The sequence below is a fragment of the Archocentrus centrarchus genome, chromosome 24 (assembly GCF_007364275.1).
Source record: "Archocentrus centrarchus isolate MPI-CPG fArcCen1 chromosome 24, fArcCen1, whole genome shotgun sequence".
Lineage (NCBI taxonomy): Eukaryota > Metazoa > Chordata > Actinopteri > Cichliformes > Cichlidae > Archocentrus > Archocentrus centrarchus.
In genome coordinates, this window is record NC_044369.1 from 21,132,011 (window position 1) to 21,149,830 (window position 17,820).

Here is a 17,820-nt window from a genome sequence, read left to right on the forward strand (position 1 = left end):
AATATAAGTTCTGTGCTTAAACGTGCTTCAGTCAGTGTTACAGCTTACCAGTAGGTGGCAGTATTGCTCAGGCAAATGAGAGCTTTTGAATTTTTTTTTTCATAACATTAATCACTTGATCAAACGGGGAAATTGCTGTCCATGTGATATGTAGCCTATATCCTGTTGTCTCTCTTTCTCTTCACAGATGTATTACTACCACTTCATCCTACTACTTCATATATATTTTATATTCAAAGAGCGGAATAAAACTGCTCCTCCATAATTTATGAGCTACTTTTAGGAGAAACACAAGCACTCATAGCCATTAAACCGGCAGCCTGTGCCATCAGTGTTATGGCAGGGGGGGGAAAAAAAAAAACAGGTGCAATCAGCAGGATAGACTGGCCTGATCATCCTGTCAGGCTCTCTCTAAACAGCTGATTGAATGACTGATCTCTTCTGGGCTGCCCGCATCAACCTGGAGCAGGTGTCAATCACAGCTAGTGAGATCTTTATAGTAAAAAATAAATAAATAAATAAATAAATCCCACTGTAACATATGTGTCCTTATTATGCTTTCTGTGCTGTCAGCTAGATTTATTTATTTGCAAAACACTATCACCTCTTAATACTGCTGGCCATTTGAATGGCAATCAAATCACTGTAACAGAGTAAAAGGGCTTGGAAAAGAGCTGCATCTATCTTGCACCTTCAGGGAAACAGGCCCTCTTTGATAGGTATTCAATAGCTTAAAATCGAATCCCACTGCACAGTCCCTCTTTAACCATCTTTTCGTAGTGATGCAATTCCCTCGTCTGCATGTCTCCATATATTGACCCAGAGCTTTGTTTACCTGCAATATGTGCAACGCCTATGAATGATTAATATTGCCACTTGGGGCTATAAGGCCAGACTGAGCAACATTTCATGTAATGCAAAAACTTGACAGTTTAAGATACTCTGTGCATGTCTGTGGCAGGGGGATTAATGCATACTTGCATACATACTAGATTTGAATGTGCAGGTCTAGTCAAGTTGGGGAGAAGATCACATTAATCTAGTTTCATTTTCAAGCTCCGCAGGGATGTTTATTTAACCAACTGCTGAGGTGAGTTTAGACATTAAGGAATCAGTTATGCTATGAGAGGGTGACAAATTAAATGGAACACTGGAATATAAAACTCCTTCATTAAGATGGTTGTACTGACAATGGCTCTGGATTCAAGAGTGGATAGGCAATTTTTTCCCAGCGAGTTTCCAACTGTAATTTAGATAACTGTGTATCAGGGATTTTAGGAAGCGGGAAAAAAAACATAGGCTGTACAGACCTTTATTTCCAATGCATACCAGTTTCTAAAGCTCTGGTGTCAGCTAATCACTAATCATCACAAATTAAGAACAATGCGCCACTTCCTCTATTCTAAGCTGTGTTTCCCTTGTGGTGCAGACTCAATTATTGAGTCTGTGCACCATGGGAACAGCTGCACAATTCACCAATCGCATGACCTCAGAGCAGCAGCACGATTGCATGTCTTCACACTGCATTAGGAACTGAAGTTTACTAATAGGAAATTAACTGAGACTGCTTACCCTGCAGAGGTTGCGTGGTTTACCACAGAGGAATCTTTAGGAGGTTTTGTGTCAGTCTAAATGAAAAACCACACTAAGGGACACTTTCTTTACATACACATTAAGCATTTCATCTTTAATTCATGCAGCGCTTTATGTTGAGAGCCCTGCCACTGAAGGGCCACTGGCAGAGTCTACCAGAGGATGCCTTAAATATGAACTGTTTGAGGAATTCAGTCACTGGTAACTTATTCCAGATTTTGAACAGTATGCAGAACAGATTGTTAAACACTGCCAGATTGGGGAGGTGGGGTAGGGGTGTAGGGAGAGATCAATGCAGCCAGAGAAGCCACTGAGCTCAGGCCTCAGCAGAAACTATCAATACTGAGCTGTGGTCTAAGCACTTAAAATGTAAATGCATCTTCAACAGGAACAACAGAAAAGAGAAAGTAGTATCAGAGCCTTGGGAGCTCTCCAGGTGCATCGTGTTTATTTCTCTGTGAGACTCTCTGCAGATACAGTAGCACAGTGTTATACTACATTGGGTAGGGCAGTGATGCATTGCAACAAAACAATGGCTTGCGGTTTTATTTGGCTGTAGTGCATCACTATGCTTCTGCTGTCAAATATAACAGGGTGAAAACATTGTAGTTCCTGTATGTATGCGCCCTGTAATGTAAGCGTCGATGGAATTTAATTCCGAACCACTGCAGCCGCTTTAATATCGAGTTCTCTGGTGTGCTCTAATAACCTGTTGAAGCTAAATGGAAAATTATTTAAATAGAACGAGGTGTCTCGACGGATCTACTCTGATCTCAGCAAATTTGCAAGATATAAATACCTTCCAACTAATTATGTGAGCACAGCGGGACGCCTGAGTCCATAGTTTCGCCAAACTCGTGACTGCACCAGTGAGCACTTGGCTGCTCTTCCCAATTTACCACCTACTGAGATCCAGATGGGTGACAAATTAAGGGAAAAACCTGAATGCATAACTGCTATAGGGAGGGGATGCTGTGGCTCAGTTATGCTGCAAGAGGCACCGGCCCACTTCAAGGGTGAGATCACTGCTAATCAATAAAACGTTGCTCTGAGTGATCACCTTCACCCCACAAACATTTCCACCTTGATGGGTAAAAATGGGAGTGGTCTCAAGCATAGGATGTAAGCACTCACTGAATTGTTTGACCAGTGAGAAAATGATGCTGCTACAGCTGGGCAGTCCCCAGGCCTCAGCTCAAGTGAAACACCTATGATAGAATTTGGACTCCTCCTCTACCACAGCACCAAATGAGGGAATATCTTTTGAAAGAACACTCTTGCATCAGTTCAACAGTTCCAGACACCTGGACAATCAATGCAAAAAGGGTACAAGGTACTTTAACCTGATTTCCACTCAGGCAATGCTGGTTCCAGCTCTGCTTTGGTGCATGTTGTAAACCAGCCTATATATTGTGCAGCAAAACTCAAGGCAATTTCTGTGGTAGGAAACTCAGGGCTACCTTTGGGCACTGGTCCGATCTTGTTTTTTCAGTGGATGCGTGTGTAGACTGAGCAACAGCCAAAGGGTCAGTGGAAAAGATGTATTCCACTGACCCACTGGCTATAGTTATGTTGGTGTTACCTTTAATTTGTTTCCCCATCAGTAGGTTTTAAATTTTGAGAGACTTTGAATACCAAATGAAGCATATAATCTTAAAGTATTGTTATAGAAAACAAAGCAATATATTGTTTAGTATATCAATAATACAAAACACTGCAGACTTGTTAGGAATTGCTGAAATAATTCAGTGTAAAGACATATTTGTGTTAAAGAAGCCAAAAATCCAACATTCGTCTTTATTTGGAACAAGCCAATAAAACAGGCAATATGAAGAATAGTCCATAAAGATTTACTTTTTCTTTATATAGGATGCAAAAGAGACAATAATATATAATAGTAGCAATTAAGGTCACTGTAATCGAACATAGCTCTTGCAGAGTTCATGGTCCCTGATGTCTCCCCAGCCCCCATTCTTTACATGTGGGGCCACTCCTCCTGCCCCATTGGCTGGCAGTCTCTTTGTGATCAGGAGGTTTTTTGGGAACAGCTGGTTCCCACTGCTCTGTAAGATGTTTTCTATCTTGGTTTTCTGATTAATGGGCATGCAAGAAACCTTCTTGTGGTGCATGCCACAGTCTCCAGCGTGGAAAATCCTCGGTGCCTCGCTCACCATGACCTTCCAGTAGGAGGGCAGGCAGGACACAGTCAAGTGTTGTAGAGACCAGTCCCAGTTGTAGTCATCATAAGTGCAGAACGTGTCAGTGCACTGGATGAGTTTCTGGTATGTCTCTCTACTCAGAGCCATCCCCATGTTGTGCTCAGTGGACTTCCAGGCTTTTACCTCCACCTTATTTGCTTTACTGGAGTAGCCGATGTGGCTGTAGCTCCCCAATGAAAGGATATCACAGTCCGCACACTGCTCCCTTTTGAGAGCCGTCATCTGTTTTAAGAGATGGATAAAGTCCGGAGACAAGTAGTGGTCCTCTTCAATCAGGAGAACCAGACCCTTATGGTCTTTGAGAACTCGAACTCTGTCCCATACAAAGTGAAGCTTCCACCACCAGTGGTGCTTGGTCTGGGAAAACTTGGCCTCCCGGTAGTGGCCAAATGAGTCAGGATACTCTGCATTAATACATCCCAGCTTTAAGGCATCTTTTTTGGGGATGTCTCTGGGGCAGTCCCTGGGGTCGTTTCCAGGGAACTCCTGCGGGTATAGCTGGATGCTGAAGGGGAAGAAAATCTGAAGGACTTGACAGAAGTCAATAGAGGCCACCACTTTGTTTATCTCAGGAGACCAGTAATCATGGCTGAATATCAGCAGTATGCTATCCACACCTCTGGCCTTTCGCAAACTATCCACTAAGAGCTTTAGATAGTCTGGTCGGTTATGGACCTGAACTACCACAACCAAATCGTCCTTCTTTCGAGTTGTCTTAAACTTTTCTTCATTTCTTATTGTCTGATCAAAGTTTAGCTGGAAGACAATGCCACGGTAGACTAAAGTGGTATTATCTACATCTGGCTTGGATATTTTGGCTTTGTCCTTTGCTTTTTCTTGGTGCGTGTCATTTGCTTGAATAACTGGTGCTGGAACAGGCGCTCGACTGACTGCAGGTGTTGCTTGCTCCTGGTTTTGACTGTTGATACTATTGCTGCTGCTAACACCGTTGCTCCTCCGCACCGTCTCCACTTCCCTGGGTAACGAGCCGCTGTCGTTCTTCTTCTGCCTTCCACTGCTCCAGAAAGCCAGGCCACACACAACAACCACCAGAGTCAGTAACACCACCTTTCTCTTGTAGATTCGGAATCTCATGATAGAGGGTTATCCTCTTATAAAGGGACAGAAGTTGATAGTCGGGAATCAAGAGGCAGTTGTATGGGTGGGCTTGTGCTTTGCACTGGGAACAAGACCGATTAAAAAGAAAGCACTATGAGGCTAAGTGTTGGCAAAATGAACTGCTGTTGTAAACATGGATCCCACTGGAATGTCATTGGTGGTGAATGAATATTCCATAAGGCATGCCGGTTGCCGGGAGGAGAGGGGCAGTGCGCATGTACCACCTGAATGAAAAATAAACCAGAAAATAAAGTTAAGTGCATCGTGACAGGTGGGGTTAAGTAATGTTAAAATATTCATAGGAATTTCTTTCCAAAAAGTATATAAAGCACATCACCATACTGCAGCATGGAAATAGAGATCAACTGACGTTTAAGGCAATAAAGCATACTCAACTGTTGCACATTACACAAGCCCAAACTTGGTGCCGTAATCAACACTCATTAGATTTTGGCATCCTACACACATAATGTAGGTCACTTGGTAACAACTGAACCACCTCCACTGCAAATGAGCAAAACTAATATGGTGATAACTGTAGGATACAGCATAAATCTCTGTAAACAGCTAATTTTCAGACCTGCAGTTAAGCTTACTATGTCAAACCTCCGTTGAACAGTTTAAACTTTTTCTATTCCAACACACAGTACAGTGCAAATGTTTTAGGCACTTTTGATTATTCAGTACCTTTTGGGTAGCAAATCCACACTGGAACAGGAAATGAACACCACACACAAAACAGTGGAGTCCCACAACCTTATAGTGCGTTCCATTTCAAGTCGGAAGTCAGAATTTCTGATTTCCCAGTTGCAATTTTCAGCTGGAATGACCCCTCAAGTCAGAATTACAACTCGGAAAGTCGGAGTAGCCCCACCAACAGCGACTTAGTAAGAGGGTGGCAGTGCATGCAAACATTCGTAAAACTTGTTGTGTATTTGTGAATGGCTAAAAAAGCCACTTGCATAGCACTGACCAGGCTCTAGTCATGAACATGCTGCAGCGGTAGCATTGCGCTGTATTGCTACCGATGCATGAATGGCTCTACTTTCCTAAGGAGCAAAAAATATCCAGTTTTTCCTTGCTTTTCCGTGACATTGCTCCCAGCACAGTATGGTTTTTTATATGCATTATGAGAACGATATAATGGTATATATTTGATTTCCCTGGCATTCAATAAATGATAATCACCTAGCCTTACCACAGACATACATGTAACTGGCTGCTGGGCTATATGAAAAGTATCACAAAATCCACAGATGTGATCTCATCCATTCTCACCCTTACCCCGTACTTCATCTTCATTTATATCATCAATGTTGATTAAAACTCAATGCTTTTTATTTGCCCTCCATTTATTTTGCCTCTTAACTACATTATCAATATTGATCGCTCATTTCTGCTGAACAAACCTCCATACTTTATTTGTTATTAAATTAGTAGCCTCTCAGGCTTCCTACCTGACCATTTATTCTGTCTGCCTGCAAACTCTGCTTAATGGCAGCATCCAGTCCAGACCGCAAAGTGTCACTGACACTACCTGGAAAAGGCAATTGATACCTACTAGAGTCTGTGATAAGTAAACGCATTCCTTGTAGCTGCTTTTATATATATACACACACACACACACACACACACACACACACACACACACACACACACCAAAGTAAGCCAAAGTGCTGCCAGTAAATGTGTACACAAATGTAGTCATATCTGATCTACTTTAAGGAAAGCAGCTAATGCCTGAGAAAAATGATAAAGCTCTCAAACCCATATTCTTCACATGATTTCAATGAGCATGGCTCCGTGTTGAATGATTTCCATATACAGCCGCAGCCTGCCAAACCAACTGAAATGTTTGCTCTGCAGCTTAAAGTATTTTCGATTTTAATCCACTTAATTTCTTTTATTATGACCCAAACCGGTTTACACTAGCAATCCCAGCGCCCATCGTGTAAATGTGCAGTTTCTCTTGGAGCCTGCAGCACAAACCATCAGTTTTCCTGTCCGAAATTGGCCGCCGTTGGACACACCGAGCCAGCGGCCGCTCTAATCGATTTTTTGTCACGGGATACAGTTTCCATCATTTCTCCGACTGACACGAAACCCACCGAAAGCAACCGAAAACAAGAGCAGGCGCTTCAGCTTCGCTCTTTTATGACAGCCAGAATCCTAGAAATGCTAGCAGTAAGTTAGCAACGGCGTCAGCTAGCAACTTGCAAGTAGCCCGTCCGGACCAAACCCCGTAAACGCCAGCGTCCGCCCGAACCGCAACAACCACGCTCACTGTAGTTACCTGAAACCGGAGAACCCGTGCGGAGCTTTCACCATGGAGAGTCAGTACGGTGGCGTCCCGTTCTCCTCCATACCTTCCTGCAAAATGCACGGAAACGTAACTGTCGACTAGCTCTGAAAACACTGCCTGACGCTGTCCCACAATGCACCGGGCCAGCGGGGGGCACCCAAGATACCCGAAATATCACGAAGCCCCCTCTGCTGCTGCTGCTGCTGCTGCAAATACTCTCGCTAAGCTGACCACATGCTGAGGCGTAAGTGGCTGGGAAAACTTAGCAAGTCTGTTTGTGTTACTGGGGTTGTGCCAGAAAGTGATTTCCGGTATTTGCCGTAAAATTATTGGCAGTTAAATGATTTTTCGGCCTTCAATTTGTGAAACCTAAGTCAAACATATCTCTAATGAATGGTATCATGTCATTTTGAGCCAGAAACAACGTTCCTGTCACAAGATAGAAGCTGCAATCACTTCTCGGCAAAGTGACTTCTATATATTCTTTATTTATCAGGGTAAAAACTGTCATTGACATTAAAATTGTAAGAGGGCAGCAGAAATTGCAACAAAATAACATTACAGTTCTATAAATTTATTTTAAGTGATCAAAAAAGGACTGGATTGATTGTAATGTAGATATAATAATACAGACTCATAAAGATACTTGCCAATCAGGTAATTTCTTCATTTTATATATTAGCCCTTAATAAATCCTGTTCACTACAGTCTATTTACCAATATAAGCAAAGACATTTCACATAAAAAACATTGGAAATCACTTCTTGGCACAACAGTTTTAAAATGTGTCCAGCACAGTCTGCATTAACAGCTACTTTTTATTTCCTCACACTGATCGCTCACAGTGCAGGTTGGAAAAAGTGAACTCTTGAATTCTGAAACTTGCGCAGCCTCTTTCAGCGGCAGCAGCCTCCATCAGGTGTTTCATTTAGCTCCATGTAAGACTTAGGAGGAATTTTGTCTCGATCCTCACTACAAGCTGTTCCCACAATAGGTCTTGATTGAACATCTCTTCAAGTCATCCCACAGCATCTCAATTGGTTTAAGGTTAGGACTCTGACTCTGGCATTTCTGTTTCTTATTTTCCAGCTATTCTGCTGAAGATTTACCTCTGCACTTTGGGCCACTGTCTAGCCGTTGTTGCATCACCTAATCGCTCTCAAGACAGGTCGTGGACAGCTGCCCTGACAATCTGCTGTTAAATTTTCCTGACACAATTATGCATGGTTTTTCTCAGAGGGGGGTGGGGTTTTGATGCTGGGGTGCAGTGCATTTTCCTTCTAAACGTACTTTTTTTTTCTTAGAAGTTCAGCGTTTGTCTCTAACTAACAAATGATTTTGTGAACATGGAAAACTAGCTAAAATAAAATAAAAATATAGAAGAAATAGCCTTAGTTTTAGTGTTTATTAATGTGGTTAAATGTATTATACCAGCTTGCCTGATGAGACTTGTTTTTATTCTAATACCTATACTGATGCCTCTGGCATGTGCCCTAAAAACAACGATACTTAAAAAAGACTAAAACTAACACTAAGACCCTGTACATTTCACAAGTTAATATGAAGGCTTATGCATACGACAGGAGGTCAGTGTTTAACAGAGCTCAGCAAACGCTTATGTTTTCATTGTTTGTGGACAATATGCAACAGTTTCTGAGCATGAGATTAAGCGTTTAATATGATATTGTTTTATTTAAATGTAGGGCTTGGAGCTGTGAAAGAGAAGATATGTCCCAGTTAAATGATCCTGTCACAGTTACTCATAAGCTTTTTTTGCATTTCAGAGAATTACTATTTCAAATTGATTAGTTTTGGCAATTTACAAACATTGTATTTCAAATGTAGTTTATATTTGCTGTAAACAGCCGCTAGGGGGCGGTACACAAACAGCCCACAGCCGGAAATTGATCACCCGAAAGCCTCTTTGCGCAGGCGCGGCCGCCTTTCTTCCTTTCCGACACTCGAGCGAAAAGAGACAAGATGGGCCATCAGCAGCTCTATTGGAGTCACCCCAGAAAATTCGGACAGGGATCCCGCTCCTGGTCAGTCTCACCTTTATTGTGTCATTTATCGGTAAATGTGACCAAGTAGAGAGCCTTTAAGCTGTTTCCGGCCTCTCATTCTTAAAAAAATGCTACCAAACGTGCACCGCATGTGCCCTGAACCTGAGCTAATATGGCGGTGGTGGATGCTCCCTCCTTCCCTATTAGCATCAGCGGTGTGCCTTTTTTCTTTGACCGGAATTAGTTTTATTTAGTTTAGCAGCTGCTCCCGCTGAATGCCCTTAATGCTTATGAATTTAGTGTATAATTTTTTTTTGCGTCGCTGTGTGAATGTGCAGCAGTGCTTGTTTAACGTTATTGTGAGTTAGTGTTACTGCACGGTTGCGTAAAGTTAGCCCTAGTGTTCAGGATGGGACACACCAAATGCACACCGGCTCTCAGGGTGAGCCAGTGTTTTGTGTAGTTGGTCCATAAAGACGTATTTATAATAATTATTCCTATTCTCATGTTGTTGCAGCCGAGTGTGCTCAAACAGACACGGCTTGATCCGTAAATACGGGATCAACATGTGCCGCCAGTGCTTTAGGCAGTACGCTAAAGACATCGGCTTTGTTAAGGTAAGTTGCATTTTTCCACTTCAACTCAAGTTGGTCAGAACATCACGTGAATTTCCGACTGTATGACGTTTCATTAAGACTGGCTTTGCTGATTTTTTTTTTCGGATGAAGACCATGAATTAAACGCTTTGATGTTTGTAAACTTGAACACTTGAGATTTTTTCTGCAGTCTCCTTAATAGTTTGATGCTGTTTTGCACTACATCTCCATGCTGGTTAGGAGAGTCTGAAACAAGCATGCTATGTGCCCATCTTTTCACAGTAACTAACTCCTGCTATTTTGTGTTCATACAGCTGGACTAGATGTCTTGTGCAGTTGTCCTCTTGGATGGGTCAAGTTGTCTTTGGAAGGCTGGCCGTGATGGGATAATGCAGCACTGCAAATAAATGTTATTTCTTTTGTCCAATTTGATTGTACTGCCTGCTTATTTATTGGCATGAATTTCTTATTTTTCCTAATGGCAAAAAAAAGGGCTTTTAAAAGACTGATCAAAGTCTAACAGTTGATACTAATGTAGCGATGGGTTCCGACCTCATTGCTCACAAACTGGATACAGCAGCAAATTATGTTCAGCATTCAGATAAAAATGTTTCCATTTGAAATAAATGTTTTAATTGGTCACTTTTTTTTTTTGGGTTACTGTCTATGGAAGTGTTAGGCAAGGAGATTTTATTCAGCAAAAGTCTTTACATGAGAATAGAATTGCTACTTTTAGTAGCTATTAAAAAGTGGCTAATGGCTACTGTCAGGTCTTGATACAGCTGATCAGTATTTAGTGACTTTCTTGATTGATTCATTGTGTGTTAGAACCCATGAGCAGACTCAATGAACTTCTGAATCAGATCTGAAGAAGCCAAGTTAAATATTTTCCTCCTGCATTGTATCCTTAACATTCTTCCTGACTAATGCAGGCCTTGTAGCGCTTTAAAATTTTTTTTTTTTTTTATTTGGGTGAAACGTAGGCATCCTTGTAATTGGCACATAACACCTGAGAAGTGATATGTATCCATGGAAACTACTGCACAGGGAAAGTCTAATGGGAGGGAAACACAATGGGAATGGAATAGCTGTAATTTAATAATGTAAGGGAGAAAAAAAGCTTTCAGACAGGTCGGTCATGCCCGCCAGTCAAAAACAAACCAAGCAGCATGGAAGTGAAATATTTCAGGTGGAAACTCAATTTTAAGGTTGTATTGTGGTTGAGTGGTCACATTTCTTCGTTAATAACCTTTAATGGGACATCCGCTGAGCTACTTTGCAAGAAGTCAAGTAGTGCAATTAATCCTCACAGTTGTACATCATGGCAGTGGCGTAAAGAGCAGCTGATTAATTTTTAATTCAGCGTGCCTTCACGTAAGACAACATACCCCCCAGCTCTCATCCAAGGACTGCTAACATGCTGAGATAATGGTCTTGCTCAAAGTTAATGAAATTTGATAAGTCCCCTGTAGTGCGGCTAATTACTTAGTGCCTCGTGACTGAAACTACCAAATGGAAGCTGCTTGCTTGAGGCTGATGCCAGGTAGATGGGATTCTACGCTGTTTGATATTGAGCCAGGATTTATTAAAAATAACTTATTTCCCATTTTTGATCCCGTCTTTAAAAAGGAATGTGAAGTGTTAGGCACTAGGTGGCAGCAGCACTTCATGTTCAATGCCACTAATAACGACTTAAGACGGCCGTAGATGCTGTTTATGCACCCAAATAATCTTTCATTCATCACATCTATATACCACTTCCCATTAGGTAGCTAGAGAGGTTTCATGAGGTCTTGCTAGTCTCAAAGCAGGCAGTTAAAAGTGATTTTTCTGGCAGGTTGAAAAAGATTAAAAAACAAAAAAATCTTGGTAGATGTGCAGCTACTTTGATATTTTTAGAGATGGTGAATCCTTTATACGTGGAGCTCAGATTTTAATCTATTTAATCCAAGGCAATAAATAAAATATGCTTGAAAAATGCCAGTGCACCACAAATAACAAATCTCTCTTTGTTCAGCGGGAGTAAGATGAAGCTTTAATGGTCCCATTGGGGAAATTGCAAACAAATAAACCACATCAAAATCAAAGTTATACAAACCTATAATTTTAGCAACAGAACATGCTGCTCAGGAATAAGATGAATGAAGAGTGATGGCGATGTACAAAATAAGAGCAGCAGTCCTCGTTATAATGAGGCTTTGGAAGTCCAGTGTATGCACAAAATGAACAAGTCTGACTTTTTTAGAAAGGAAAATCCTGCTTCTGCCAAATGCACTAACTGTATGAGATACAGCTACTTTAAACAATGTGGCCATAACTGTGTGATTGAAGTCTAGAAATGGAGGCACAGTGTGTGCAAAATAGTCTGCAAGGCTAAGGCATATTTTATGGGGTGTATTGATGTATACCTCAGATCTGTAAGTATTTTATAAGTAGGCCAATAAGTTATGCATAAAGGGAGCCTGTGTGCAGGAACGGGCAGGCCAGTTTGGAGCTGAGCACACAAGTGCTCCTTTTTGCATCACTGCACCATGTAGGAGGGTGGAAGGTGTTGTCTTTGATGTTCAGATCAGTTGCATTTTTTTCTTCTTTCTACCGCATCTGTGTTCTTGCTGTGCTGTCTCCTCAGTACATAACTTCCACGACGACAGACTCAGTGCAAAATCTGTTTCAGCCGACCTGAATCTTTTCAAAAAGTATATCGTTGTTACTGTTCAGTGGCTTTGTGTGGTCACACATTTTGCTCCAGCTCCAGATTCTGCCTCACTGATACACGTAGCCTACATCCAGTTAGGTCCAATATCGTGATGCTATTTAAATCCTTTTTCCTCTGTGCACCACCACAGTCGATTTTACATCACACAATTAAAATATGGTAGGGTTTCATTGTTAAATCGTGGGATTTAACAAAAGTATTGCATTAACATTTATGAATGAATGCATTTACGAATTACAGGCATTTTTATACGCAGTCCCCCATTTTCTGAGGCTCAGAATAATTGAACAATTGACTTAAGCAGATCAAAGACTTGATTAGCGCTGATTCCAGGCATCAAGCTTGCATTTGGTATCTGTTGATGAGATGTCAATGCAGTGGGGCACAATGTATAAAAATGCCTGTAATTCATAAATAGTTAATGCAGTAACTTTGTTAAAGCCCTTTGGATTAAAGCTAAAAGTCTGGATTTTGATTACATCTTGATTGTTTGATTTAAAATCCACTGTGGTGCTGTACGCAGGCAACATCACAAAAATTGCAATTTAGAAAATGTTCCAAAATATCTGTGGAGTATCATACCGGTGCCATATTGCAGTGGGGTTATCTCCAGTTGAAATAGTAAAAAAAAAAAAAGAATTGTGTGCTGCTTTGGTATGTTCAAATGAAAAAATAGTGGGTAGTAGCTACATAGATATCTTAATGTATGCATCTGTTATCAGGCAGTTATGATTTAGCTTATAGTTCAGCTTTCCTTCTGTTTCACCAATAGTTATTTTATCAGAGCTCGGTGTAAACTAGTACGTGCTACCAGGAACGTGTTTTCTACTGCTCCAGCATTAGTGTCACATTCTATAAATGTAGGAGAACCACCGAGGCAGATTTAATATAGTCAGAGTTTAAAAAATGGAGCTGGTTTTGTAGTCTGAAAAGTGAAAAGTTGGGTGAATCTATCTTGTGACATCCACTTCACTACTGTATGAGCGTGTTTAACACTCAGATCCTCCACGCACTTGTGAAGTTTACTTTCAATGTTCAGCTTAAAGCTTGAAAAACGTACACCAGTGGGACTGGTGACATCACAATGACAATGTTTTATATAGACTCAGTAGATTTAATTATTAATGGAAAAAAAAAATTGAAGCAGTTGAAACTCTCCAAGTGATTATGAAAATGGATGGATAGATGGATGGATGGATGGATGGATGGATAACATATTTCACTGGAACTTTACTAGCTCCTAAATGTCCACTTCTTCAAATCCTGACTTGTCTTCTTATGTAGGTTTCTCATTAAAAAAAATATTTTAAAAAATCTCATCAGTAAATATATCAACCATAAAACCAATATAACTAAAATATGACAGAAAGCTCAGTAAACTGCATACTCAGTGGGTAATGGTGCATTTACCTTGATATATTGTTAATGCAACAATATTGACTGATGTTTTAATGCACTCAAATGCAGATATGAGTTAACTCTCTAAAGTCTGAACCATGAAATAATTGCCAGAAAATTCAAAATGTTTGAAGCTGGAGTGTTTATCGAGCATTACAGGGTTAAGGCTTTTGGGAAAAGCAATCTTGCAAATAGATTTGTAAATTCCCCTTTATTTTAGTGACATGACGAAACAACTGCATCTGTACTTACAGTGGATGGCAGACAATTTACTGGGAGTAGCAGATAAGATGTTAATTTTATTATCCCTAAGTGATGTACATGCTGGTAAAATCGATTGTCTGCGGCTGTAAAAGACTCTGTGATCGCTCATGTGTGCATGCCACGCTTGTACACACATATAAATATGTTATTGTGCGCACTTTGTGGTCACAGCCAGATCTTCACACTGAAAGCAAACCTGAATGGAACACGAGTTTGAGCAAACCAGAAGGGAGCTGTTGTGTAATGGCTTGGGACCCAAAGTCTCGGAGCTACTGTGACTTACTGCCAGGTACATTGCAGAGGTCTCCCATCCATCTCCTAGATTATAGGGAAAATAAGTGAATTGAAAATGTTACAGCACACTGTTGGCATGGAAACATTCCTCTGGGTTTACCTGCTTTTGATTGTTAGACCAAGAGGCACTTCTCTCTACAAGGTTCCTCCAAACGGCTGTGGGCAAACAGGCAGCTCATTCATGTTCTCCCTCCGTTTTAACTGAGTAGGATAGTTGTTGACTGAGGGATGGCAAATGGAAAAAAAAAAAAAAGAAAAAAGCAGCAGCCAGAGACATAAAGAAGAAATAGAAAGATTAATTGAAGAAAGGAGCAACAGCAAAAGCAGAAACTGTGAAATTGTGTGGTGACTAAATGGCTATGGTGTAACAAGCTCTAAGAATAATAACTGATAATAACAGGATGTTTTGTTCCTAATATTATCGATACTATCGTAAATTGGAGGGGTTTGGAAAAATCTTATTTGCAATTCTTTTCCCTCTTAGTATAAAACAGCAATATCTCTAACCACAAACATCACCTGACTACATTATGGTCTCAGATATTTTTCTGTTTCAGTGTATTCCCTTGAGAAGTGAGCTGCGCACTTCACTGAGCTTTATTACAGTCCAGTATGGAGCACCTGGCTGACTCAATCGCTCCAGTCAAACAGGAGCTAATTCTCCAGCCTCCATGGAATAAGTGTGCCGCAAAGCCCCAATTTAGGCTCAGATGACTTCAGCAAACATTAATTTCTCCATAAATTTCAAGGGAATTGCCTCAGCAATGCACAGACTTTGTTTACCTACAGTCGGCTGTGTAGCCAGTATCTGACTACAGAGATATATGCAGCCTATAAAATGCGGGCAGATATTAAATAAAATGATAAGGTAACATCAGATGGCCATGAAAATCTTCCACACCAAAGGAAAAGCACATGCTAAGCCCGTGGCTGACAAGTCACAACAGGAAATGCACAGGTGTAATTAACATTTAGCTGCGGTATTGCCAGAATCCTGCTGCATTTTGTCTCAGAGCTGTAGCTTAGTGGGACATTTAAATGAACAAAGCCATTGTAGGTGTTGTGAGCGCCGCTGTGAAAGAGATCAATTACGGTGTTTTTTCCAGTCCAGAGGAGGTTGATAGCCAATCGCTTTGTTTTCATTGTGACTCTGCAGGTGCACAAGGTCCACACGACACCACATGACAAAAGATGGTGTTCAAAGAAATATTTTTTCACTTTTGTCTTTCAGTATTTCTTTAAAGGTGAACAACACAGTTTCCTAATTAGAAGCCAGTGAACACTGCTAACATGCCGCGCTCGCACACAGCACAGCTCACTGTAATAGAACGGAGAGATCATTAATGTTATTAGCAACACCTGTGCTGTCCCAGTGACAACTCGGATATATCCTGTTGAGGAGAGAGAAGAAGCACAAGTAGGCCAAAGAAAATTCAAACTCGTGCAGCTAGTTCTTATTTTTTAAAGTCATTAAAGATATATGCTGTACAGTCGTTCCACTCTGAAAAAAAAAAAACAAAAAACAACAGTTCAAAGAAATCATTAAAAGCCTCAAATTACCATGACATTCATGCTCATGACGAGTGTGCATAAACCTATGACCACAACTGTATGTGATGGTGGATGTTTTCAATTATAAACATTTCAGGATGATACAGATGTGAGAGCCCGGCTACTTCCAGGGAAGAAAAAAGCCAGAAATTCAATTATGGGAAAATAAGTAAATGCACCTAAAATAAATAAGTTGTAATCAAAGTTACAGAAAATGTGAAGCAACATAAAATTGGTTGGCTGAATATTAATAACCAGAGCCAGGAAATATCTCATGTCTCTGCAAAGGCAGGTGGGTGATCAGCACTTACACTTCTTAATGTGTAATTTCGGAGCCGAAATACAGAGTCAGACATGAAAAATGGGTTGCTTACCAAATATGACAAATACAAAAGACGGTCTGCAAAAAGGTTTGTTGGTATTCAGCCTGTACTGCGGTGGCTGGCACAATGCTGCATTTAATGAATTACGCTACACATGCACCCGATGGGATCCACCAAACATCTGTGCAGAGTCGATCCACAATGAAGGTCTTTTTGAAGCTATGACCAAGGAACTTTTTTTTTTTTTTTTTTTTGGAACACCACAACCAGCTGATCCGAGCAGAGTCAGGTAGAGAGTAAATAAATAATTACACATAACAAAAGTTAAAGAAATCTACTTGTGTTTTATCTGAAAGAAAAATATATTAGAAGATATATCAGAATATTTGATTTTTAAAATCACCAAATATTGGTATCGGTCTTAAAAATCCTAAATCAGTCCTGAACCAGCAGCTAAATCATGTTTGGTGACTTTGGAGCATTTTCAATGAGTATGATTCAATCATTAGCACCAATTAGCAGATTTGTGTTTCTGGGTGATGCACTTGTGCAGTCTGTCGATGGCACCTTGTTAACCAAGCCTGCTGGTGACTTAGCACTCCACAGTCATCCAAGTACGGTCACTTCTGGCTCCAAAAATAACAAGACTCTTAGATATAAAGAAGAGCTTCAAATCAAGCCAGTAAGTGATGCCATCTTTTATATACAGTCTATTGGCCAAATGTGAATGGGTTTGTTTTAAGTAAAATAAAAAATAGCTCTTGAATGTTACACATGTCCAGAATGATCCTGTCAGTCACACCCCCAAACATCAAGTCCTTGAAGGCAGTAAATCACTATCTGCTTCTCACAGTCCAATAAAAAGATGCTGCACATCTCAAATATGCCCGTGGGGGCAGTGTTGCCCCACAGCTGAAACTGAAAGTGCCAGTCAGAGGAGGCACAGAGCAGTGAAAGGTGAGGTGACAGGAGGTGCTGTGCTTTTCTCTTGGGAAGATCTCTCCAGTCACAGCAGGGGAAAAAAAAGAAAAAAAAAACCCATAGAGAGATGCAGAATGTTTAGAAGCAACCTTGATCAGGCTGTCAGCTTGACTTATACCTAATTGAATACAGCATGCCATTTGAAGTGGAGAGTACGGCTTGAGCAGAAGAGAGAAGCCAAGAGTAGGGCAGGCACAGCGGGAGAGCAGCGCTCGCCAAACAAAAAAGACAAATCAAAGAGTAAACACACAAAAATGTTCAAGCAGACAGCCCTGATCTTTTCTCTGTGTTCAACATCTGCCACTGTCTTTACGTATGTGCTGTTAGTGCCTGCGTTGACAGAGAGGCCGTAAATCTCAACGGATCATTTGAGGACTAAATGAAAGGTGAACGAGACTGAATGAATGAGTGCCATTTTGTCACCAAGCTCATCATTTTGGGCCTAATATGAAAATACACAG

General features: G+C 40.8%; 2 protein-coding genes across 2 annotated transcripts; one reads left to right on the plus strand and one right to left on the minus strand.

The window, feature by feature from the left end:
• Nucleotides 1-1,700: 1,700 nt before the first annotated feature.
• Nucleotides 1,701-7,362, minus strand: mgat2 (alpha-1,6-mannosyl-glycoprotein 2-beta-N-acetylglucosaminyltransferase). The gene is made up of 2 exons (XM_030722418.1): nucleotides 7,225-7,362; nucleotides 1,701-5,155 (listed from the first exon to the last, which is right to left on the minus strand). The coding sequence occupies exon 2, from the start codon at nucleotides 4,905-4,907 to the stop codon at nucleotides 3,504-3,506; it is 1,404 nt and encodes a 467-aa protein (XP_030578278.1). The 5' UTR covers nucleotides 4,908-5,155; nucleotides 7,225-7,362; the 3' UTR covers nucleotides 1,701-3,503.
• A 1,766-nt stretch (nucleotides 7,363-9,128) lies between these two features.
• rps29 (ribosomal protein S29) lies at nucleotides 9,129-10,259 on the plus strand. The gene is made up of 3 exons (XM_030721741.1): nucleotides 9,129-9,275; nucleotides 9,754-9,853; nucleotides 10,147-10,259. The coding sequence occupies exons 1-3, from the start codon at nucleotides 9,214-9,216 to the stop codon at nucleotides 10,153-10,155; spliced, it is 171 nt and encodes a 56-aa protein (XP_030577601.1). The 5' UTR covers nucleotides 9,129-9,213; the 3' UTR covers nucleotides 10,156-10,259.
• Nucleotides 10,260-17,820: the final 7,561 nt, after the last annotated feature.

Excerpts from the sequence above, each read along its gene's own strand:
- mgat2 (XM_030722418.1), bottom strand. The coding sequence starts at position 4,907 with ATGAGATTCCGAATCTACAAGAGAAAGGTGGTGTTACTGACTCTGGTG.
- rps29 (XM_030721741.1), top strand. The coding sequence starts at position 9,214 with ATGGGCCATCAGCAGCTCTATTGGAGTCACCCCAGAAAATTCGGACAG. Across the intron at positions 9,276-9,753 it reads GGACAGGGATCCCGCTCCTG|CCGAGTGTGCTCAAACAGAC; the intron begins GTCAGTCTCACC and ends ATGTTGTTGCAG.